The 24,501-nt window shown below is 42.4% G+C and overlaps 1 protein-coding gene and 1 pseudogene across 2 annotated transcripts in view; both read left to right on the top strand.

The window, feature by feature from the left end:
* Window positions 1–24,501, top strand: part of ACOXL (acyl-CoA oxidase-like) — a 368,775-nt gene that overhangs the window by 216,335 nt on the left and 127,939 nt on the right. The window contains 1 exon segment of the mRNA XM_011980527.1: window positions 17,981–18,090. Coding sequence (XP_011835917.1) covers window positions 17,981–18,090 — 110 coding nt within the window.
* On the top strand, window positions 15,808–16,759 carry LOC105540036 (annotated as a pseudogene). Its single transcript, XR_001006142.1, has one exon. The product of XR_001006142.1 is annotated as a 40S ribosomal protein SA-like (transcript).

Here is a 24,501-nt window from a genome sequence, read left to right as displayed (position 1 = left end):
GACAAAGTTGCAAAAGCAATCCAGTGGAGGAAAGATGGCCTTTTAAGCAAATAGAGGTGGAGTAATTGGACACCCACAGGCAATAAACTGAACCTCAACCTAAGTCTCACACATTATAAAGATATCTAACTCAAAATGAATTACTTAAATATAAAATGTAAAATGATAAAGCTTTTAGAAAAAAGGATAAAATCCTTGAGACCTAGGGATAGGGAAGAAGTTCTTAGGGTTGACATCAAAAGCACATTTCATAAAAGGAAAAATTGGTAAGCTGGATTTCATGAAAACTAAATTTTTTATTCTATGAAAGACCGTGTGAAGATAATGAAAAGAGAAGCTACAAACAGGAAGAATATATTTTCAAATGACACCTCCAACAAAGGACTTGAGTCTAGAATGTATAAAGAACTCTCAAAACTCAACAGTGAAAAACAAACAATCCAATTAGAAAGTGGTCAAAGAACATCAGCAGACATTTCACGGAAGAGGATAATCCCATGACAAACAAGCACATGAAAATAGGTACATCATTGTAGCCATTATGGAAATGCAAATCAAAACTCCTATGAGATATTACTACATTTCTATTAGAATGGCTAAAATAAATATTAATAACATGAAAATTGAATAATCTTTGTGGATTTCACCAACACTGTTTTCCTGGTTGGGATGCCATTAAATGTTGTGTAAAGTGTTACCACTGGGAGAAAACAGTTAAAGGGTGCATAGGATCTCTCTGAATTATTTATTTCTTTTGCTTCATTGCTACAGTTACATTCATGTAAATGCTACAATTACATTTAAAGAATTTTTTTAAAAGGTATAAAACCAAAACCTATGCATGAGTAAGTTTAGAAAGAAATAGAGCAAAATATTGATACCTCTATGTTGTAAGTGGTCTTGACGATTAAAAAAGAACTTTCTTTCCATTGTTATTTGTCTTAAAAAGTGTATTAGAATGAGGATGGCGGCATGGTATTTAGTGGCAGCTCCCCATTCCCTCTTAGCTTTTAGCAATGTCTATAGGAGAGTAGCTTGTTTGGGGGAGAATTGAGACTTACAATTTAACTTGGGCTAGATTAAAAATTGTCTGTTTTTTGTCTCCCTCCTGTTTAAATGTTGTATCAAAAAGTCTTCTTAAGAATATTCAGTAATTCAGACGTTACACTAATTCACATTCTCCATCTCAGCTTGTGATCCAAGTGAGGTTTTTTGACAACTTGCTCTTTGGGAGTATATTTTAAACATAAGCATGTGATTCAACAGCACTTGACCCTGAAGTTGTGATTTAGTGCTTTTAATTGCAAGCTCTAGCTTGTGAGCATTATGGAAAGGCTGTTTAGTGTGTTATGGGAATTGTCACAATTTCTGACTGTGAACTCAAGTGGAAGCATGGGGAAAAACAGGGACTCCTTGTTGTTTATCACGTAAGTGGGAGCATGGAACATGAAATGAGGAACTCTGAACCGTGAACAGCAGGAACGTGCAGGGATGCTGGGCGCAGGGAGGCTGAGCACCTGGTTGGGAGAATGAACATCATCAGCGTAGAAAGCCGGGCACCCTGTGCACTAAGAATGCACACAAGTGCTCCAAGGCCTAGGCTGGGGAAGGAACCAGGGCATAGTCCAGTTTCACAGTCTGCTAAGAAACAGATCACCAGAGACCTTAAGTCCAGACTGTAAGCCTTGTTTTGACCAATTTGCCAGACAGATATCTTCCAGACACATACTGGAAAAATGCTACCTCAAGCGATGATCCAGCTGGAAATACTTCTTGTATAAGTGGGGTGTGTCAAGGGTCCCCAAGATCACCCCCAATATTGATGATTGACTAGGAGAACTCATAGGACTTGACATATACTCATGGCTATGATTTATTACAGCAAAATCATATGTAAAAAATACATATATATGCACACACGCATCTCTGTCTCTCACACACACACAAACACACACTCTCACACACATACAAAATGCAAGGTCAGCAAAGGAAAAAGGCACATGGGGCTGAAGTCCAGAGGAAACCAGAAACAAGATTCCAAGAGTCCTCTCTCAGTGGAGTCGTGCAGGACATGCTCAATTCCCCCAGCAACAAATTGTGACAATGCATGTGAAATGTTTACCAGGGAAACTCAGTAGAGACTCAGTGTCCATGGTTTTTATTGGGGGCTGGTCAGGTAGACTCCCTCTGCCTAGCACATATCAATGCAGACTTTCAGAAGAAAGCACATGTTCAGCACAAACCACATTGTGTGCTCAAACGGTTTGGCACAGTGAGCCACCCTTATCAGTCAAGGAATGATGGGAATCTTCCCAAACCCAAGTTCCCAGATGCAGTCTCAGGATAGCAGTCTCAGGTCTTTCATGTTAACTTTATTTTGCACATCGTGCCATAAGATAAAGCATATGCCCTTCCTGACTGGCATTAGTGCCCTTCCCTCTTCAAGGTCAAATAACTAGAATAAATAAAAACCAGGAATAAGTAAATGACAATGTCAATGACATTGACAGTGGGAGAAAGGCCATCAGATGACCAAGTATTTTTATTACTTTCTGGAGAATGCAAAGCATGGAATGAAATTGGCAGGCCAATCTGCTATAGCTTGAATGTTTTTGTCTCTCCATGATTAATGTGACAAAACCTACCAAGGTGATGGTATTAGGAGGTGGGGTCTTTGAGAGGTGATTAGATCACAATCACTCTGCCCTCATGGGTGGGCTTAGCACCTTGTCAAAGAGAGCTTCCTTGCCTCTTACACCATATGCAGACCCAGCAAGAAAGTGCCATCTGTGAACAAGGAAGTGAGCCCTCAGCAGACACTGAATCTACCACTACCTTGATCTTGGACTTCCCAGACTCTAGAACTGTGAGAAATCAATTTCTGTTGTTTTTAAGCCACCCAGTTTATGGTATTTTGTTATAGCAGCCTGAGCTGACTAAGACACAAGCTGAGTGGACACAACTGGAGGTGGGGGTTGTTTCTTCTGGATGACCCTGGAGAGACAATGGGTCACAAGGATTGAGAGCAGGAGAAGAATTCAGGCGGAGAGTCATGCATTTCCATGAAGGCCTGTTTAATAGCAGGGCACCCAGTTCCCCACAGCAGAGCACCTGACTGCAGTAATAGCATCTGCCACAGCTCCAGAAATCTTCTCTGGGAAGAAAACTTAACAGCCTGGCCAGGCAGTGCTTGGTCCCTTGGGGTGAGAGACCGAGACCCCTGAATATATAGCTTAGTGCTGGGGAGGGTCAGCCTGCTTGTTTGCCATCAGTCAGCACCGCCTCATAGGAAACCTGCCAGGTGACTGCCCTGCGTTGGACCCAGAGTTTGCTGCTGCTGGGTATCCAGGGGTGATGCCTCCACAGTGATGGGAGGTGGTGCTGGCTGCCTGTACTGGTCCACTCAGCCTTCCACTTGTGTGTTGGAATCTCCCCATTTGGGGGAGGCCACCCTTCTCTGGGCTGGATCCTGCTTTGATTCTCCTTATTGAAGTAGAGATGGACATTTCAGGAGACGTAGGGGAGAAACTGGCCAGTGAGTTTCACAATATTCTGATATTACCTACAGTGCTTTCAGCTCTCTAACGGAAGGTAAAACTTTTGAGATCCTGAAGGTGCTAGTTGCTGTCCCATGATTGAGGGGATGTGCTGTGGCATTTCTGCAGGCTTTCCATGTTTCCCTTTAAGCAAGATGGAAAGTTTTCTGACCCTTTTATTATTTGCCAGGGCAGAGGTTGTAGCCCCTTGGTGAAATTTAATTATACCCTCCACCAAATCCAATTACTACCCACACCCATGAAATCCCATTATAACTTTCTTTTGCTTCATTAGAGATACACCAAGACAGGTCCCTTCCTAATCCATTATGGCAGATTCCCTAAAGAATGTTAGTTAGAGATTTTGCATATATTGTTCATTACTTCACAGTGCAAATATGCAAAGATGCAAATGACCTGCCATTAACTTGCTTAAAGACCAGGAAGGGGTGTCCTCTTCCTGACTGGTCTGGGTGGCTTCTGTTGCAGAGACCTCTGTCTTGGAGCTGCCCATGGCAAGATGTGTGCCTGCTGATGGGAGGCCTGGCAGTAATACCATCAAGCCTTATGTCCAGAAGAGCACAAAATGTTTCTCCAATCAGAAGGGAGCGTTGGGTTGTTTTGGTACCGGGCTATGGCGGGTGGCCAAGAGAACAAAACTCCTTTTGTACTTTTTCCGTGCTTAAAACACTAGACTCAACTGAGATGTAGTTTGGGGTAGGACAGACCTTTCCTGCAGGGGTTGGGGAACCCAGCTGTTCTTCCCCTGCAGGAACGCCTGAGCCGTGCTGTGGGGCAGGCCGGCTAATGTGTGCCGGGTACTAGCGGTGGGGCGTCAGTCCAGTGTAGTTTCTATCAAATTTGAACTGAGGAAGAAAATAAAAGAGACCAAGCACATATCTGTTTTACTCTAAGAAAGCTGATTCCTTAGGAATTTCAGATCGCCGAGGGTATTTTCCTAAGGATAATCAGAGAATTAACAATCAAGCAGCATCAAATTTTTTTGTTTTGTTTTTATTTTCAACTTTTACAATCAAAAATTTCAAACAAATTTCAAGACAGAAGTTGAAAGACTAGTACAATAAATGTCTGGGCACACCATCCACCTGGTTTCATTACATGTTAACACTTCGCCATATTAAAATTTCTCTTTTTTACCCTCTATGCATATGTTTGTGTGAGTGTGTGTGTGTGCGTGAAATCGTTTGAGAGTAAGTTGCAGACATCAAAACACTTCATCCCTAAGAGCTTCAATGTTCATTTTCTAAAAATAAGGATCTTTTCTTATAAAATCATGATAACCATCATCATACCTAAAAAATGAGCAGTGATCTCATAGCATTATATAAAAAAATTTAAAGAAAAACCAACAGCATGAAAAAGAAGGAACAAGATGAACAAACGTAACAATAGGCACTGGAGGAGGCAAAATACAGAAACAAAAACTAATTAGTAACCCTAGGGATGTGTGGCCACATTGCATCCATAGAGCAAGAACAGCCTGCTATGAAATACAAGCATTCAGAGATCCGTAAGTGATTGGAAAATTAAATATATACATTTACAAAAAAAAAAAAAAAATCCAATATAAGGGCTAAAGAACAAATTTGAGAAAACTTCCCAGAATGAAGATCAGAAAGACAAAAAACGGGGAGTAGGATTAAAGGGAAATTTCCATTCCATCCATTTTTGATGGATAATCAGTCTAAAATCTGTAACATTTCCAAGAAAGGGATTGGAGAATATAGAAAGGTAAATCAGAGAAATAGAAGAAAATTCTCGAGATCTGGAGAAAGGCAAAAAAGTCTGGAGATTGGCAGGACCCATTGGAAAAGACTAGAGCCTGAAAACAACCTGGAGAATTTCAGGACATCCAGCAAGGACAAAGAAAGGCCTCAAAACCCTCAAGCTGAAAAACATGGAATTATTTGCTAAGGCCTAAGAGTCAGATTGACCACAGACCTCTCAAGCAGCACTGAAGGATGCAACAGCTTCTCAACTGTAATGTACCCGTACATCCTTGGATATCTTGTTCAACTTCAGATTCTGGGGTAGAGGGATTCTGTATTTCCAGCAATCTCTTAGGTGATATTATGCCTCCTGGCCTATGGATCACACTGAGTGGCAAGGGCCTACAGGTCTAGAATAAAATGGAATAATACCTTTAAAGTTCTGAAGAAGGTTGCTTTGAATGTAAAATTTCACAGCCAAATTATTGATCAAGTATGAGGCAAGATAAAGGCAGATATTCAAATGCACGATAAGTTCACTTGCTGTGCATTTTCTGAAAAATGTTACTTGTGGATGAACTGCAGAAAAGCATTCAAGAAATGAAGAATTTAAAAGACGTGGATCCTTTGTGGGGCTAACCCAAGTGGAGTATGTGTGAAGAAATACCTGGATGGTAGTGACGTGACAAGCCCAGAAAACAATTAGTCCAAATTTGAACAGGAAGTCAGAGGGGTCAAAAGACTGACTTTAAGAAGGAAACAATTTCTGTTCAACAAAAAGAAGCATGAAGATTCTAGTGGTGTGATAGAAAAGGCATGTTTCTTCTTGAAACAAGAGAAAGAAGAGTCCATGAAGACTTCAGGAAAAACAAAACCACTCAAGAAAAGCATGCTCCAACTACGAGCAAACTAAAGCATGACACGAGAATGTATTTGACCTTCACACGGGGAAGCTTCCTCTTCTAGGAGAATGAAAACTACTCAAAAATGGTTATTTCTGGAGTGAGTTATTAAAGGTAAAAGATTGGGTAGGAGATTTTTGCTTTTTATTTAAGACTATTTAATAGGGCTTTTAATTTTTAGAGATCAAGTATATTTAAAACCATTACAAAATATTATTTCCCTTTGATACAAAATGTCGGGGAGGGAAGAAAAGGAATGAAGAGTGACAAAGAAAGGAAGGGCTTTTCAAGAGAACAGACCAACTCATGATACACGCAAGCCCACCCCATCCTCCAACTAACAACCCTCTTGACTCCCACGACTGGGAAGTATTCCAGATTATTCCCCCAGACAAGCAGGATATCAAGTGTTAGAATGAGACCCTGAGACCGGCCTGTGTAAGGCAGTGGGTGTGGACTGAACGTTGGGCTGAAGAACTTGGACTCCTTCTGCTCCAGGAAGGAACCACATAGTGGACCTGAAAGAACATTCTCACCGAAGCCCTAGCCCTCTGGCTGTAGGGTGAGCCCCACGGATCAGCAGGTGAAGATGTTGAGATGCCAGTGGAGAAACTGCAGATACCCCTAATGTCAGAGGTGGGGGCTGGGTCCACCCAATTGCGTGACATGAAACATCAATTTTAAGGCTTGTGACTTGAATGGCAGCAGCAGCAGGGGCTGTAGGAGTGGCTGGTGCAGGAGTGACAGGGCTGTGGGTAACAGCTCTGCTTCCCTGGAAGAGCGCCTGCCTTCCTCTTCTGAGGGCCTCCTGGAGAGAGAGCGAGCAAGCAGAGGGCTGAGGGCCTCACCCAGCAGAACCAGAGTGAACAGTTCAATGGACCTTCCCTGAAACCTGCAGACAGGGACTTACGTCCAGAATTACCTCTGATGATGGCAGAAGGGAGGTGTAGAGGTGTGTGAAATGGGGCCAGACAGGCAGGCAGAGGCCTGGCGAGTGAAGGCTGTCAAGGCCATGGGGGATGATGGGGGTGGGCCGGGGCAGCCAAGCGTGGGCCTGGGCCCAAGTTCTCAGCCTGGAGGGGGATGGTGGTGCCCAGGCCAGGGTGGCGGCATTGGAAATGAAGTGTAGAGGAGGGCTGGAAGATCAGTTTGAGGGACAGAATTGATACAATGCATTCCCAAAACGTGAGCATTCTATTTTGGGGATGTGGAAGAACTTTGGAGTGATTTTAGAAAAGAGGACCAAGGTAGTTAGAACAGACAAGTTCTGTTTTTCTCTTTCCAAATCCATTGACCCATACACAAAGCTGGCACTAAATTTTTCGAAACCAGATGTAGCAGCGTCTAAATATTTACATTTTTCCTCATCAGGACTCCATGTGTGAGATTCTGGAGAAAGGGAGCCTTCTGGATCTGGGACCTTTGTTCGTCTTTTCTTCTCTGCTCCCCAGAATTTGATTTTAATGTAGTTTTTCAAATTGGGGACTATGAGTTCTTGACAGAATGTGTTAATTTTGTGTCTTAATTTTGATGATCATCTAAACAGATACAGTCCAAGCAGTACACACAGATCATCAGGATAACAGCCACATAACCAGAGATTGCCGTGGGGATTCTGGCCTTTGTCTTGCACTGCTAAGCCCGTCAGCACCAGAGAACACCTTCTTGATCACCAGGAACCAATGAGGAAAGAACAGATGTAGGTTTTCTATGATTAAAACATCTGTGTTTAGTGGAGGCCAAAGATTGGGATGATGTGTTTGCTGCTTGAAGAGGTATCTTAGTCCATGTCTTCTTCTGTAACAGAATACCGCTGAGTAATTGATAAAGAACAGACATTTATTTCTCACAGTTCTGGAGGCTGGGGAGTCCAAGATCAAGATGCTGGCGTCTGGTGAGAGCTACTCTCTGCTTCCAATATGGCGCCTTGAATATTGTGTCCTCACATGGCGGAAAGCAGAAGGGGAGAAAGGGGTGAACTCACTCCATCAAGCCCTTTTCTAAAGGAACCTAATCCCATCCACAAGGGAGGAGCCCTCATGGCCTAATCACCTCCAAATATCTGCACCTTTTAGTACTATTACATTGGCAATACCTAAATTTTAGAGGAGACACATTCAAACCATAGCAGAGAGTTTTACAGCTCACAGAGAAGTATGGCAGAGGGATCTCTCTGCCCAGTCCTCAGGGGTGTGGGCATAACTCCCCCAAAGGAACTGGCACAGGCTTGAAAAAAACAAGTTCATGCTGCAAAACACTGTCTGTCACATGTGATTAGGGCTGCTGATTTGAATCTTATTGGTTTTGTAGTTTTGCTTGTATTTAATTTCATCGTTTAGAGTTGAACAAGAGCTATAAACATAAGGTGTTTATATCTAGTTTTATGTTTGAACATGTTTGAGTAACGTTATAATTTGAAACAACTTAAATCAACATTGGGGGTTAAGGAGAGTTGTTTTTCTTTCAGAAAGGGTTTGCATGGTACTCAAGTTGTAACAAACCAAGTAGGATTTCTTTTTTAACATTCTGCCCATGGCCATTTCATTCTTCATTTTGTCACAGATTTAAGACAAGTTACTTTCTCTTTTCAATTGAAAAAAATTCCACGAGTAACATGTATTCCAACGACACTGGATGGTTTGTTGTTGTCATCAGGGGCTTGGGTTTCGGGAGGGGGCTGACACACGCATGCACTATGAGGAAGCTTGCTGGAAATGAGGGCGATATGGGGGTGAGTGGGGGTTAGAGGGAGGCCAGGGGAGGTGAGAATGGGATGGGAAAACACTTGGGAACAGCAGCCGGCTCTGCACTAGGGAAGGTGGGCACATCTGCTTCCTGGAGTTCGGGTTAGCAGTCAGGACACGTTTGTCTGCGTGTAATAAATACCCATCTAAAGTGGCTGAAACCATAAGAACACCAGCCATGCTCCTTGGTGACCCCACAGCTGGGGCCTGTCTGCCCTTGAGTCCCTTGCTTCTGTCCAGCGTCCAGTTCCACTGACACTGGAGTGATTTCTGGGTCGTCTCATCAGTGTCTTAAAACAGCTGCCACAATTCTAGGGAAGACAGCACGAGGGAAAACCTTCCCCAGAAACCTTCAGCTGAATTCCTCATAGGTCCCATTGGCCAGGGCAGTGCCCGTGGCCCAGCTGTATGGAAAATGGCATTTTCTACCTCGTTAGTGAGAAGTTCAGGCCAGAATGAAGTCTGTATGGGGTGTGAGGGCCGCGGCTGCCTGCAGGAATGGTGTGCTCCTGAGCTGGACTCCACTGGGCCGGCTACAGATGGTGATGGGAAGAGCACAGGGGGTGCGGGGCAGGGGTACACTCCCAGGCTCTTTGTACCATGTGCATGGGACCCTTGGACTAGGCCCACAACAGGGATCAGCAGATCAATCACCTTCAAGGCCAGGCAGGTACCTTAATAACTGCAGCAGACCCCGAGGGACTCAGAGCACCATGGGGACTGGTGCACACGGAGAGCCTTTGCCCCTTTCCAAAGGGGCTGTAACCTCTCCTCAGCTCCCACTGATCATTGCGTTGGGGGAACATTGATTCAGGCGGTGTAGAAATTCTAAGTTTTCAACAGAAGGTAAGCACATAATTTGTTTTTAATGCGAAATGGCCATGGGGATTGTGAGGGGTGTGTCTAGCAAAACCCGTCTATGGCATGGGGTGAGCAACAGAGCCTTGCACACAATAGGCTGCAAAGGAGGGAGCTCTGGAGGAAGAATGCACGCTTAGGCCAGGGCGGCCTCATGGCCAGATAGCCCAGGCTCTGTTTCACCCAGATTGAGGGACTGTGAAATCCTGGGCTTAGCCCCTCTGAGAGTTACAGCCCTCACCTGTAAAACCGGGACCATTACCTGTACCTTGTAGGACTCTTACAGTTACTCCTGTAGAGCACTCGGCACACAGTAGGGGCTCAATTAAGGCTGTGTTGTGGCTATTAGAATAAGCTGTGGGTTCTGCATTTGGTGATGTTTGGTTGTCAGACACCAGGGCTCACGCCCCTACTGTGGTATGAAGTAGCCTGGGCAAGTTCCAAGTAGGAGAGCCAAAATGTGTCCAGGGGACTGAGGTAATGTGGCGCAGATGTGTGGGATGGGAAGCGAAGGGAAGAAGAGACACCAAGAAGGGAGAAAGGGACTGGAAGAGCTCCCGGTTCCTGTCTACTGTGGCACAGCAAACCACCCCAAACTTCCTAACTTAGGGGCACACCACAACCACAACCACCATGTTGGGCCTGTGGACTCTGCTTTGGCTCAGAAATTCTAACAGGAAATCGCAGAGGTGGCTCATCTGGCAGCCTCCTGGGTCTCCACACGGGGCTCCGGATACTGACACTGTCACTGAGTTCCCCAAAGTGCCTAGATAAAGACAGCTCTTCCGACAGCAGCCAAGGCCTGGTGTCTAGTCCTGCCCCGCCCCTTCCTGCCACACACCCTGGCCGTCCAGGATTCTCCATGCTGCTGTGTCTCTAAAGGCGCTCTGCCCGCAGCCCTGAAAGCCTTTGTTGCTGCTACCATTCCTTCTCAGATTCAGAATTTATGTCAAGCGTGAGTGCACAGTCCCTCTCTGTGCCCACTGAGCTTTGAGTTCACCTGTCATCTCATCACGTGATCCTGAGAGTCTGTCTGCTCTTGCCCCTCCCCCAGGGGTTCCTGCATTCTCTTTGAATCCCCAATGACTAAACAGAGCCTGGCATACAGTAGGTGCTGCTTAGGTGTGGAATTATTGAAAGCATGGACTCTGGGCTGGGTGTAGTGGCTTACGCCTGTAATCCCAGCACTTTGGGAGGCTGGGGGGGGGAGGGTGGATCACTTGAGGTCAGGAGTTCGAGACCAGCCTGGCCAACATGGTGAAACCCCATCTCTACTAAAATACAAAAATTAGGTGTGATGGTGGGTGCCTGTAGTCCCAGCTACTCGGGAAGCTGAGACAGGAGAATCGCCTGAACCGGGGAGGCGGAGGTTGCAGTGAACCGAGATCGCACCACTGCACTCTAGCCTGGATGACAGAGTGAATGAAACTCCATCTGAAAGCATGGACTCTGTGTTGAAGTCCTCAGCCCCACTACTTCCTGGTTATGTGACCCTGGCAACTGGCTGAACCTCTCTAGGCCTCGGTTGTCTTATGTGGACAATGGGGTGAGTGATTCTATGAACTACCCAAAGTTGTCGTGAAGATTAAATTAGGTGTTCCATCTAAAGAGTTTGGAACAGAGCTTAAGTTTGGAGCAGAGCTTAGCCTTAGTAGATAGATGCTCAAAGAAAATGAGTAGTTGCTACTATTAGGTGTTGTATAAATGAATGAACACGTGAATGAAGCTCATTCGTTCTTTAAGGCTCAGGTCAAGAGCTCTCCTGTTCCATAAAGCGTTCCCCAGTCCTCATAGTAAAGGGGTGCACTTTGAACTTGCTGTGCTTCTGTACCTGTTGTGTTCTTTACAGATGCCTCTGAGTATAGTCGTGTGTGCATAGGCTGATCTCTCCGTCTGCACTGGAAGACCCCGGGCGACGGCTGTATCTTACTCATCCTTTTAGTGTTCCCTATACTCAATATAAACAGTAGGTGCCTTGTACATAGTAAGTGCTCCATGAATGTGGCTGGAAGGAAGGAAGGAGGCAAACCAGAAAGGGGAAACCACTTTATAGCTAACTGGAAGGAGACACTAAGGAGATAATTTAAACTTGGTCCAGATTGAACTGAAAACTAACCACTTTTAAGTTCGATTGAATTGTGCATGTTTTTTTGCTGGGCCTAAATCACTGCTTCAGATCCATCCATCCTTCCTGGTTTGAAGTTCAAATCCATGTTTTTTTGTTTTGTTTTGTTTTGGTGTTTTTGTTTTGTTTTGTTTTGTTTTCTTGAGATGGAGTCTTGCTCTGCGCCCAGGCTGGAGTACAGTGGTGCAATCTCAGCTCACTGCAACCTCTGCCTCCCAGGTTCAAGTCAAATCCATGTTTAAGGCCCAGTAATTACTCAGAGCTGCTTACATGTTGGTTTCTGTGCTAAAGTAGTCCTTCCCCTTCCCTTTCCCCTTCCCTCTCTTCTCTCCCCGTTCCTTCTCTCGTCTCTCTCTTCTCCCCCTCTACTCTATTTCCCTCCCCTGCTCTTCCCTCCCTTCTTCTTCTGTCATCCCCTCCGTCTCTGCTTCTTATTTCTTCTAGCCAGGAAATTTTTAAAGATTCTCCCCAAAGAAATCTTGCCTTGATGGGATGTCCAGCAAGTAAAAGAGGTAAAGAGTTAACATGCATGATGGTGAAAAATCAAGACCATCCACTTGGTCTTTTCTTCATTCTTATACCCCTAGGTCACCCGTGAAATGCCCGTCAGGAACCTAGGCTTGCCAGATGTATGAGAAAGAAATATAGGATGCCTAGCTGCATTTGTATTTGAGGTAAACATGAATATTATTTCAGTATAAGTATGTCCCATGCAATATTTGGGTGTCCAAATATAAATTGGGTGTCCTCTCTTTTATCTGGCAATCCTATTGGAACCCCTAGGGCCAGGGCCAGCTTCATGGGGTGAGAGGTGAGCAGTGGTACAGGACCCTGCACTCAGAAGGGACCATGCTTGGTTTAATGCTCTGTTCTCATCATCATACAATTCTTAGTAATATTTGAACAAGGGGGCTGGCATTTTAATTTTGTGTTGGGCCCCAAATTATGTAGCCAGTCTACCTAGGGTTTCTTGGAACATGATTTGGGGCCCAGTGCCATAAGTACTGCTACGTTGAGTGAATTTACCACTCTATGGTACAAATCCAAGTGCGGCCCCACTGCCTAGATTCATAATGGTTATCTGGTGGGCTCTCCTTAGAAATCACATTTTTCTATTATAATTGGCTCTAAGTCTTTCTGCCTTGGCAGCAAACTCTACTTGTTAGGCTCTTTAATCCAAGTTTCACTGTACCTAGCATAAATCAGTGAAATGCTTAGTGTGTGGAAATGCTGGTTGCTTCATAGATGCCTTGAAAAGTGATTTGACCTTAAAAATAACTTTTATTGGTGTTACATAATCATGTTGCATGATGCATATGATATTTATTGCAAATGTATGTTGATGATGTCATCATTCTGCACAATTGCTAAGACTCATAGTTTCCAAATGTTGGCTGTAGATTTGCTTGATTCCTCTTGCAGATGGGATCTTTTTTAAAAGAAAAGATGTGGATGTTTTGACTGCTCACTCACCCTAGAGTTCTACTAAGAAAGGGGCTCCTGAGCAGGTGTATATGAAAATAAAGAGTGCAGAACCAGAGAACTGTATGAAGAGCCACAAAAACACCACCCACAATCACCTATCACAAGTTGTCTTAAGGAAACCTCGAATAAGTAAAACACCAGACCACCAGACTTAGAGGAGAATGTAATCACTTGTGTTGCCGAAAATGTTTCACTTTATTAAACAATCTACTACTAGGTCCATTCTAAGGAATGAAATATCTAGAACTAAAACATGTAATGAATAAAATTGGTTTTGAATTTCTTAGTTTTGATAGTCACCATTGTTATGTAAGAGATCACTTTTTTATTTTGTTTTTGGAGACAGAGTCTTACTCTGTCGCCCAGGCTGGAGTGCAGAGATGTGATCTCAGCTTACTGCAACCTCCATCTCCTGGGTTCAAGCGATTCTCCTGCTTCCTGAGTAACTGGGACTCTAAGCACGCACCACCATGCCTGGCTAATTTTTTAATGTTTTTAGTAGAGATGGGGTTTCACTATGTTGGCCAGGCTCTTAAACTCAGGTGATCCACCCACCTTGGCCTCCCAAAGTGCTGGGATTACAGGCGTGTGCCACTGCGCCTGGCCAAGAGATCACTTTTTAGGGGAATCTGGGTGATGGCTGGAGAGAATCATTCTGTGCGCTTTTAACTTTGCAACTTGTGTGAGCCTACAATTATTTTTAAATAGAGTTAAAAATTATACACTCACACACACACACACACATATACATCCTACATAGTATATTATATTCAGGAACACCTCTATGAGGTGAAACAAGCACATCTTCATTGCATACTCAGTCTAGGTGGTGACTGATCTCTCTTTGCCTCTGCCTGGTAAGTTATAAAATAAAGTACTGGACCGAGAGACTGTAACGCCCAAATCCCATGGTAGCTGACAGCTTCAATCACTTAATCTTTCACCAAGGGGGCATCAACAGCAGAAAAGAAACTCATTTGAAAAATCATGTTTCCTTATCTTATGACCTAGAAAAGGAGCAGAGATCCAAAGTGAGTAATCTGCTTTTGTGATGTTTGCCAGAACCAAATTTATCTCCCTTGTCTTTCTTAAGTTTAGCACCTGAACTGGATGATTGTATCATTCTAATTTTAATTCTGGTTAGAGTGAGTGAGTTCTACCCAATTTTAGTTGCTTAAATGGAAAAAGTGGAAATCGTGGCAGAAGTTAAAGGAGATTATCAAGGAATTGGACGTATTGGATGAGATAGGGAGAACAGGAAGGGAATGTACTTAGTCATTCACTCTTTCAATGGTGAGTCCTCGCCTCTGGGCTCTGTACAATACGTTGTCTGATGACACAAGGATGGACACACTGCGACCCGCTGGCACTAGCTTTCCAGGCTGTAGGAAGACAGCAAGGCAGTAAACAAGTTGTGATCTGCAGCACCAGGTAGCCATAAATGCTATGGAGAAAAATAGAGCAATAGGGAAAGCTGTGGGGGTGGCAATCAGAGAAAGCAATTTGTTCATACTTGGAATGACGTTGCTTCTGCAGCAAGAGTAAGATAGAGTTACAGCCATCATAAATTTTATAGATTAGCAAAAACAAAGTTAAATCTTAATCCTGGTATTGCGTTAGTGAAATGGAACTGGATTGCTATATCACTTTAATTTTAATTCTAGTTAAAGTCAGTTTATTTTCCCCACTTTTCCAGATCCTGGCAGGGTTTGATTCTCACACTTATTTTATATAGCAGCAGCCATAAAAATGTACATGTTCTTTGACCCGTAATGCAGTGATTCTCAGTCTCACTGGACCTAATGCCCTCTTTTTGACAATAAATATTTTGTAACACTCCCTTTACTATCCTGAATGAAATCATGGATCACATAACCTATCGAGAGACATAATTGCAAGAATTCAAGACACTACTTAAGGAAACCAAAGGAAAGTTATTTATATTATAATAAAGTAAACATGAACACAGCAAGATATACAATGCCTGCATCTATACTCAGAATTACTGTGTCAGCCTCGAATGCAGATGCCCAGACTAATGGACCAGTCATACCTGGGAGCATTGCAGGTTGCCATGGCGATGGGAAAGGAGAGAAGGCTGTGTCACTTGTGTGCTGGCCTAAAGCACCTCTAATTTCAGGGGAACAGGGGAATTTAATTCTTCCATAGGCCTGGGACTTGGAAAACCTGAAAGCTTTGGTGTAACTAAGTTCAGGGCTCTTAACTGCCTGCGTGTATTTGACCACATGGCATTTGACAGGACACGGGGTATGGCACAGTCCTCTGTTGGTTGAGATGATCCCATGCATTTCACACCTGGCTCTGCCCACCAATGCCAGTAAAGCTCCCCCAGGCAAAAATGCTTTGAAAGTTTTCAGCATCCCTCTTGTTGGCAGAGTGGCCCTCTTGAAGAACCTCTGTATCTTTTCCGCGCTACCTACAGAGGGATCCATACGGCGTTGTTCTCGATTCCCGTCGTAACTTAAAGGGAAACTTTCAGAATGTCCGGAGCCCTTGATGTCCTGCAAATGAAGAAGGAGGATGTCCTTAAGTTCCTTGCAGCAGGAACCCACTTAAGTGGCACCAATCTTGACTTCCAGATGGAACAGTACATCTATAAAAGGAAAAGTGATGGCATCTACATCATAAATCTGAAGAGGACCTGGGAGAAGCTTCTGCTGGTGGTTCGTGCCATTGTTGCCGTTGAAAACCCTGCTGATGTCAGTGTTATATCCTCCAGGAATACGGCCGTGCTGAAGTTTGCTGCTGCCACTGGAGCCACTCCAATTGCTGGCCGCTTCACTCTTGGAACCTTCACTAACCAGATCCAGGCAGCCTTCAGGGAGCCACAGCTTCTTGTGGTTACTGACCCCAGGGCTGACCACCAGCCTCTCATGGAGGCATCTTATGTTAACCTACCTACCATTGCTCTGTGTCACACAGATTCTCCTCTGAGCTATGTGGACATTGCCATCCCATGCAACAACAGGGAGCTCACTCAGTGGGTCTGATGTGGTGGATGCTGGCTCGGGAAGTTCTGCGCATGTGTGGCACCAATTCCCGTGAACACCCGTGGGAGGTCATGCCTGATCTCTACTTCTACAGAGATCCTGAAGAGAGAGAAAAAGAAGAGCAGGCTGCTGCTGAAAAGGCAGTGACCAAGGAGGAATTTCAGGGTGAATGGACTGGTCCAGCTCCTGAGTTCACTGCTACTCAGCCTGAGGTTGCAGACTGGTGTGAAGATGTGAAAGTGCCCTCTGTGCCTATTCAGAAGTTCCCTACTGAAGACTGGAGTGCTCAGCCTGCCACGGACGACTGGTATGCAGCTCCCACTGCTCAGGCCACTGAATGGGTACGAGCAACCACTGAATGGTCTTAAGCGGTTCTTGCACGGGCTCCTAAGCAACATGGAAAAATGGTTGATGGAAAATAAACATCAGTTTCTTAAAAAAAAAAAAAAAAAGAACCTCTGTATCAATCAAGTTCATGGGGAATTATTCACAGGTAATAATACAAAATATGACTATGCTTTTTGTCTGCTTATATTGCTATCAAGGTTATTATGACAATGTAAAACTGGAAACAACCTAAGTATCCAACCAAATGGAAATGTTTAGTTAGCTATGATTTATCAAAACAAAATGATATAGTCAGTAAATAAATAGAATTCTACACAACAGTGCAAACCAAAAATGTCATTTGTGATATACTGTTGATTGAAAGCATGCATAACATTTTATATAATCTATATAAAAACATGCATGCATATAAAGAAAAGAAGAAATATTGTGAAATTGATAATTGAAAGAGAATGAATCAGCCATGTATTGATTTGTAACAAACCACCCCAAAATGTAGTGCTTTGAGACAACAATGTGTTAGCTCATGATTCTGTAGGTCAACAGTTTGGGCTAAGCTCACACGATGTGGTTTTTCTGCTGTCCTGCTGGTCTTCCCTGGGCTCACTCATGCTGTGGCAGCAGCATGTCGGGGCTGAGTGGGAGCATGCTGGTCCAAGGTGGCCTCACTCACATGTCTAGTGGTTGTTGCTGACCATCAGCTGAGTTTCTGCAGCGGGCTAGCCATGGACATCTTCTTTGAACCACCACAGAAGAGCATGCAGTATTTTAGGCCCCAATTATAACTTTAAAGCTACTAAAGTATGAGATTGATAGAGGGTAGACATTGTTTTATTTGTGCATTTCAATACTATTCCCCAAAGGTCTAACTGACCAGAGAATGTCAGGGGTGAAAAAGAGAACGGACCAGCCATCTGGTCCACGGAAGACAAGCGGGTTGTACCAAAGGGTCAGCTAAAACAGTTGGTCCCAGGACCACTGTTAGAGACTGATACAGGCAGGAAGAGAGAGCAAGCAGTAAGCAGTTAGTGAAGTCAGCCACAGGGGAGGATGGGGGATGTTGTGATAAATGCCCCACGTCTGCCTTGGGAAAGTAGAGGCCATTTTAAGAATCAGGTCTTGTATTTGATTCCTTCCAAGGAGTTTGCTAAGTGACAAATAGATCTTATTGGGTTGCAGTATTAAAGATACTGTCGTTTTTTACACTGCTGAGACGGATGAGTGATAAACTCTCTGTGCAGGTTGTGGGGCGGGAACTGCTGGCCCAATACACCAAACAGTATGAAGAAAAACCACTCTTTGGTCTGCTCCAAAACTGGGCTGAATCTGTGGGGGACAAGCTGAGAACAAGGTACGTATTACTGAGACCATCGTCATCATCTGTCTTCAGTGGCTTATCATGAAGCCTGCGTTAATAGAGCCTTGGCGTAACTGACTCTCACTTGAGATTTTAAGAAATCTGTGAATATGTGAAATTAATGCTTATACACTCACTGCCAACTTAAAAACTAAAACATTGCTCATTCTGTTCTTTCTCCTTGAGTTCCTTTTTTACTTCATGTTCACTGTTCCAAGCAGTTTACAGGATTTAATCCTAAAAACCCTATGAGTTTTTATTTCCATTTGGCAAGTTTCCAAATGGTAAGTTCTTATTTCCATCTCACAGATGAAGAAACCGAGACACAGAGGTTAAGTCACTTGCTTACCATTTCCAAATGGTAAGTTCTTATTTCCATTTCACGGATGAGGAAACTGAGGCACAGAGGTTAAGTACCTTGCTCAAGGTTAGATGGCTAGTGAGTGGCAGAGATGAGATTTGAACCCAGACGCTCTGGCTTCAACATCCGTGCTTCTGGTTGTTTGTATTGATCTTTCAGTATTGTCCGTTAGCTTTATAAATAAAACAATATATATAGTATTTTGTAACTTTGTTTTCACTCAGTATTTTGTTTCTCTGAATCATTCACATTGTTATGTATAGCTGCAGAACTCCTCTTCACAATATTCTGTAATTTTCCATCCTGTGTGTATGCCACACTGTACTTATCCATTCTAATCTCTGGTATCTTGGACATTTGGGTCATGTATGGTTTTTTGGTATTTTGCATGATGCTGTTATGAAAAACCCTGTACATGTTTTCTGGGGGATGTGCACAAGAGTTTTTATAGGGCTTTCAAACTTAGTGAACATTACTTAGAGTAAGAAATACACTTTAAATCACCATGGACACCCATATATCCATAGGACCTCCATTTCAGAAGCAACTGAAGCAAACAGTTCATGGAGCAGTGGCTACCTCCCTGTTTATTACTAATGATGCTCTCTGATATTTTTACATTTTATTTTTAAAGAAAACTGATCTTAGCAGAATATTGATTTCAGCCAGACATGGTGACTCATGCCTGTGATCCTAGCACTTTGGGAGGCCAGGACAGAAGGACTGCTCAGCCCAGGAGTTCGAGACCAGCCTGGGCAATATAGTGAGACCCCCTGTCTCTACAAAATTAATACAAAAATTAGCAAGGCATGGTGGCACATGACTGTGGTCCCAGCTGCTCAGGAGGCTGAGGCAGGAGGATCACTTGAGCCTGGGAGGCAGAGGTTGAAGTGAGCTGAGATCATGCCACTGTACTCCAGCCTGGGCAACAGAGTGAGACCTTGCCTAAAAAAAATAAAATAAAATAAAAATAAAAATTAAAAAAGGCCGGGTGCAGTGGCTCATGCCTGTGAGGCACTTTGGGAGGCTGAGGCAGGTGGATCACAAGGTCAGGAGATGGAGACCATCCTGGCTAACACAGTGAAACCCCATCTCTACAAAAAAATTAGCCGGGCGTGGTGGTGGGCGCCTGTAGTTCCAGCTACTCGGGAGACTGAGGCAGGAGGATGGCGTGAACCCAGGAGGCAGAACTTGCAGTGAGCTGAGATGCACCAGTGCACTCCAGCCTGGATGACAGGGCGAGACTCTGTCTCAAAAAGAAAAAAAAAATACCCCAACCCTTAAACAGATTTTATGACCTATTAGTTATATGCAATCTGTTGTTTGAAAAACACTCCCTTATGATATGTATTACCTAGGAATGGAACTGCTGTGTTATGGAGTAATGTTCAACTTTACTAGATAGTGACAAATTATTTTTCAAGGTGGTTGTTTAAATTTACACCCCCATTAGCAGCATGTATCTTGTGGGGCCTTATTGTGTTCTCACCAACACTTGGTACTATCAGACTTCTTAATTTTTGTCAATACAATATAAGAAATGATCTCTCACCCTGACTTTAAACTGAATTTTTACGATTACTGTTAAGGATGAGCATGATTTCACATGTCTGTTTGCCATTTGTATTTGTTCCTATGTGAAATGCCTGTTCATGTTTTTTTGCCTATTTTTAGTGTGTGTGTGTATGTGTGTGTGTGTGTGTGTGTGTGTGTCTTGTTCTTATTGATTTTTAAGGGCTCTTTATCCTTTGTTGTTATAAATGCTATAATTATCTTTTCTATGTTTGTGGCTTGTCTTATGTTTTCTTTATGATGTCTTTTGATTGAGATAAATTCATTAATTACAGTTGAACTTACCAGTCTTTTCTTTTTATCCAACACTTTCTGCATCATCTATTCTGAAGTCATGAAATCTGTATCTTTAAAAGTTTGAAAGTCTCACCTTTTACATTTAATTATTGAATCCATACACATTCTTGTGTATGGTTTGAGGAAGGGATCTAATTTTACTTTTCTCCTTCAGGGACAGTCAGTTGTTCCAGCAACATTTACTGAAATGGACATTCTTTCTTAGTAACCTGCAAGGTCTCTTCGGCATTTATTAAATCTCCGTCTATTTGGGAGTTTGTTTTTGGGCTATTTTGTTCCTAGTCTCTTTGTATATTTTTGATCCAACAATACACTGTTGTAATTACTCTGGCGTTATAATAAAATATTACTATAGTATTATATTATTATATCAGAAATGTAATTCAGAATTGTGTTGGCTGTTCAGGATCTTTGGCTATTTCATGTAAGTTTTGTAATCAGTTTGTCAAGTTTCTTAGAAATAAAACACAGGATGAATATTGTAGGATTGTACTTACATGACATACCTAGAGTAGTCAGATTTGTGGCATAGAAAGTAGAATATTGGTTCCCAGGGGCTAAGAACAGGAGAGAATGGGCAGTTATTGTTTCATAGGTACAGAGTTTCAGTTTGGGAAGATGAAAACGTTGTGGAGATGAATAGTGGTAATGGTTGTACAACAGTGTGAATGTACTTAATACCACTGAGCTGTACACTTTAAAGTAGATAAAATGGGCCAGGTGCAGTGGCTCATGCATGTAATCTCAGCACTTTGGGAGGCTGAGACAGGTGGATCACCTGAGGTCAGGAGTTTGAGACCACCCTGGGCAACATGCTGAAACCCCGTCTCTACTAAAAACATAAAATTAGCCAGGTGTGGTGGTGCATGCCTGTACTCCCAGCTACTTGGGAGATTAAGGCAGGAGAATTGCTTGAACCCAGAAGGTGGAGGTCACAGTCAGCTGAGATCGCACCATTGCACTCCAGGCTGGGCAACAAGAGCAAAACTTCATCTCAAAAAAAAAAAAGTAAATAAAGTTAAAATGGTAAATGTTTTGTTATTTGTATTTTACCACAGGCCTGAAAACCTGCTGAAAGTTGCTTTGAAAGTATATTAAATCTATAGATTTGCAGAAAATTTGACATATTTATAAAGCAGGTCTTCCTCTCAAAGATTTTCATCTTCAAAATGTCCTCCAGGGTTGTATAATTTTTTCCATACATAGTATATCCTTTCATAGATTTATTACTAGTTACTCCATAATTTTGTTGCTAAAAGAATATTTTTAAATTATGATTTTTGTAGTTAATAGTTTATTATACATGCAGTTGGGTTTTGTGTATAAATTTGACTGTAAAGAAATTTCTTTTTTTTAATTAATTAATTTATTATTATTATTATACTTTAAGTTCTAGGATACACGTGCATAACGTGCAGGTTTGTTACATATGTATACTTGTGCCATGTTGCTGTGCTGCACCCATCAACTAGTCATTTACATCAGGTATAACTCCCAGTGCAATCCCTCACCCTCCCCCCTCCCCATGATAGGCCCCAGTGTGTGATGTTCTTTTAAATATGTCTGTAGATTCTTTGGAGGTTTTTTCCATAGACAATCATTTGCAAATTATAAATTTTTATTTCTTCCTTTCCAATTATTATTTCTTTTGTTCTTTTCATGTCTCACAGCAAGAGCTAGGACCGCCAACACAATTTGAATAGAAGCCATCTTACAGGGTGTTCTTTTGCATTATTGCTGATTTTCTTTATTATGTTAGAGACAGGGCCTTATTCTGTCTTCCAGGCTGGAGTGCTGAAGTTTCTGATAGACACACTTTACTTCCTAAAGAAGCTTATACATTTTAAATGTATTTTTGTCATTACCAGATTAATTTTATCAAATGATATTTTTCTGCATCTGTTGAAATGATCATATATTTCTTCTTTATTTTGTTAGTTTGATGAACAACTTTTGCGTTAAACTACCTTGCATGCTGAAGAAATGCTCAATTTTGTTATGCTGTATTATCATATTTATATTTTCCTGGAATTGGCTTGTTAGTATTTTTTAGGAGTAGGAGATTGTATATTTATAGTTTTCCATTCTTGTACATTCCTGATTTAGATTTATGTCAAAGTTTTACAGCTCTCATAGAGTTATTTTGGGGGGAGTGATTTCTTATTCTGTGAAAGAATTTGATAATTCATCAAATTTGAAAATAATCTGGGCTTAGCGAGTACTTTAAACTATTTAATTAGCTTAATTGTTTAAAGACTAGGCTTTTCTTTTCATGTCAGTTTGAGTAAATTATATTTTTCTAGGAATTTATTCATTTGGTTTTGATTTTATTGGTGTAAGTTTTTTTGCGTACTATTCTATCATTATCTTTTTAACTTCTGCTGGATCTGTAGTTGTGTCTCATTTGTCATTCCTAAAATGATTTCTTGTGCCTTCTCCTTTCTTTGTTGTTGTTGCTCAGTCTCATCAGCAACTGGTTTATTGTTATTTTGCAAACAACTAACTTTTCCCTTTGATCCTTTCTGTTGTACCTTTGTTTTCTATTTCATTGATTTATGGTCATGAATGTATTGTCTCCTATATTATACTTTTAGAGAGCTTCTTATGCTTTTTTGTTTTGTGTATTTTTTAATTATTTTTTTTTTTGGAATGAAATTATTGGTCCCTGAAACCTGAAAGTAGTGAACTAGTTTCTAAGGAAACTATTCATTAAAGAATATAATCTCACAATCCTGATTAAACACATGGAAAACACAGTAAATGATGGTCTGGGATTTTTTATACCATTGGGATGAAGTGCAATTGAGAAATCTGTAATCTGTCTTTTTTTTTTCTTTTTTTATTGCTGCTCAGGACCCTGTTTATTCAAACTGTGGTCCATCTTAAAGCTTGAAAACACGAGCTCCTACACGTTAGGAGTGTTTCACTGGAGTCTCTCTTAGTTTTAATGTCTCCGTTTGTCTTCATACTCTAGAGTTAGTGGGTCTTCCTAATATTTCTAGCTCTTGAGTAGGAAGTTTATAGTATGGATAGCTTTTTCCTCCAATGTATTAGTTTGAAAATTGTCCAACATATTAAGGGGTTGAAAGAAAAGTACAACTCCCCACCAGAATCAGTTCCATCCTTGCAGGAAACTTGTTCCCCAACTGGCCACAAATCATCTGCCCTTTCATTTCTTTTTCAGATAGAAATGAAACAAGTAGAACAGGACTTGTTTCCATCATTTTGGAAGTATGACATGCTGTCACCCATATGCAAATCTATATCCCTAGCACATTTTCCAGGACAGAGTTGAGATGTGCCAAAGGCAGTATTCCAATTGTAAATATTTGGAAAGTTCCAGTCCATTTATTTTTGTCTCAGTTATTAACCTCCAAAACAGTATACATCTCTCTCCCACACATCTAGGTTTTACTGATTCAGTCTCTGTGTTTATCCACTTAAATCCCAAAACTTTACTTACTCCAACTTTTATATGAAGGAAAGCCTTTGTCATCAACATGTTTTCAGCACTCACTGTGTACTCGGCACTTCTCTATGCATTGGTGATCAGCAGTTACTAGGGGCTCTGCCTTCATGGAGTCTGCACTCCGAGAGCAGTAGGATGGAGGCATAGTGACAGCCCTGAGAAAAGCACTCTTGAGAAGGTGGAGACTTGAGGAAAGATGGGCTGAGAACTTCCTGGCACCCTCAAATCCCTCCAGTGTGCACCCATTTGTCCGCACAGTGACTACCCCTCATTTCGGCCTGGGAGGAGTCAGTCATGGTACTGCAAAGCCTCCATGGGACCAGGTAAAGCAGATGGAGCATGGCAGGGAGAGGAGCCCCGGAAGGAAGTGACTCTGAGAGGGGACTGTACCTGGCTCTACAGACAGCCCCATTCAGCCCTAGCTTGTCCCTGCAAGGGCTGCCTCTCTCCCTCCTGCATGGAAGCCTGCCACTGGGGCCCTTCCCGCTCTCATCAGCCTGTGGACCTTTAGGAGGTAGTAGCAGGTGTCCAGGAAAGTCAAGCTTTTGCCTTGCACCCAACATGTTTTTCTACATTGTGCTGTAAAATTTACAAATATTCACCAAAGTTGAAATAATTTTACAGGAAGCACTTATGTACACACCATAGAGATTCTATTAACCTATTACTGTACCTGCCATATCACTATCATATCTGTGGATCTATG

Source organism: Mandrillus leucophaeus, unplaced genomic scaffold (assembly GCF_000951045.1).
Source record: "Mandrillus leucophaeus isolate KB7577 unplaced genomic scaffold, Mleu.le_1.0 Scaffold214, whole genome shotgun sequence".
Lineage (NCBI taxonomy): Eukaryota > Metazoa > Chordata > Mammalia > Primates > Cercopithecidae > Mandrillus > Mandrillus leucophaeus.
Note: the sequence above shows the minus strand (reverse complement) of the source record. Positions and strands in the feature narration are given on the sequence as shown.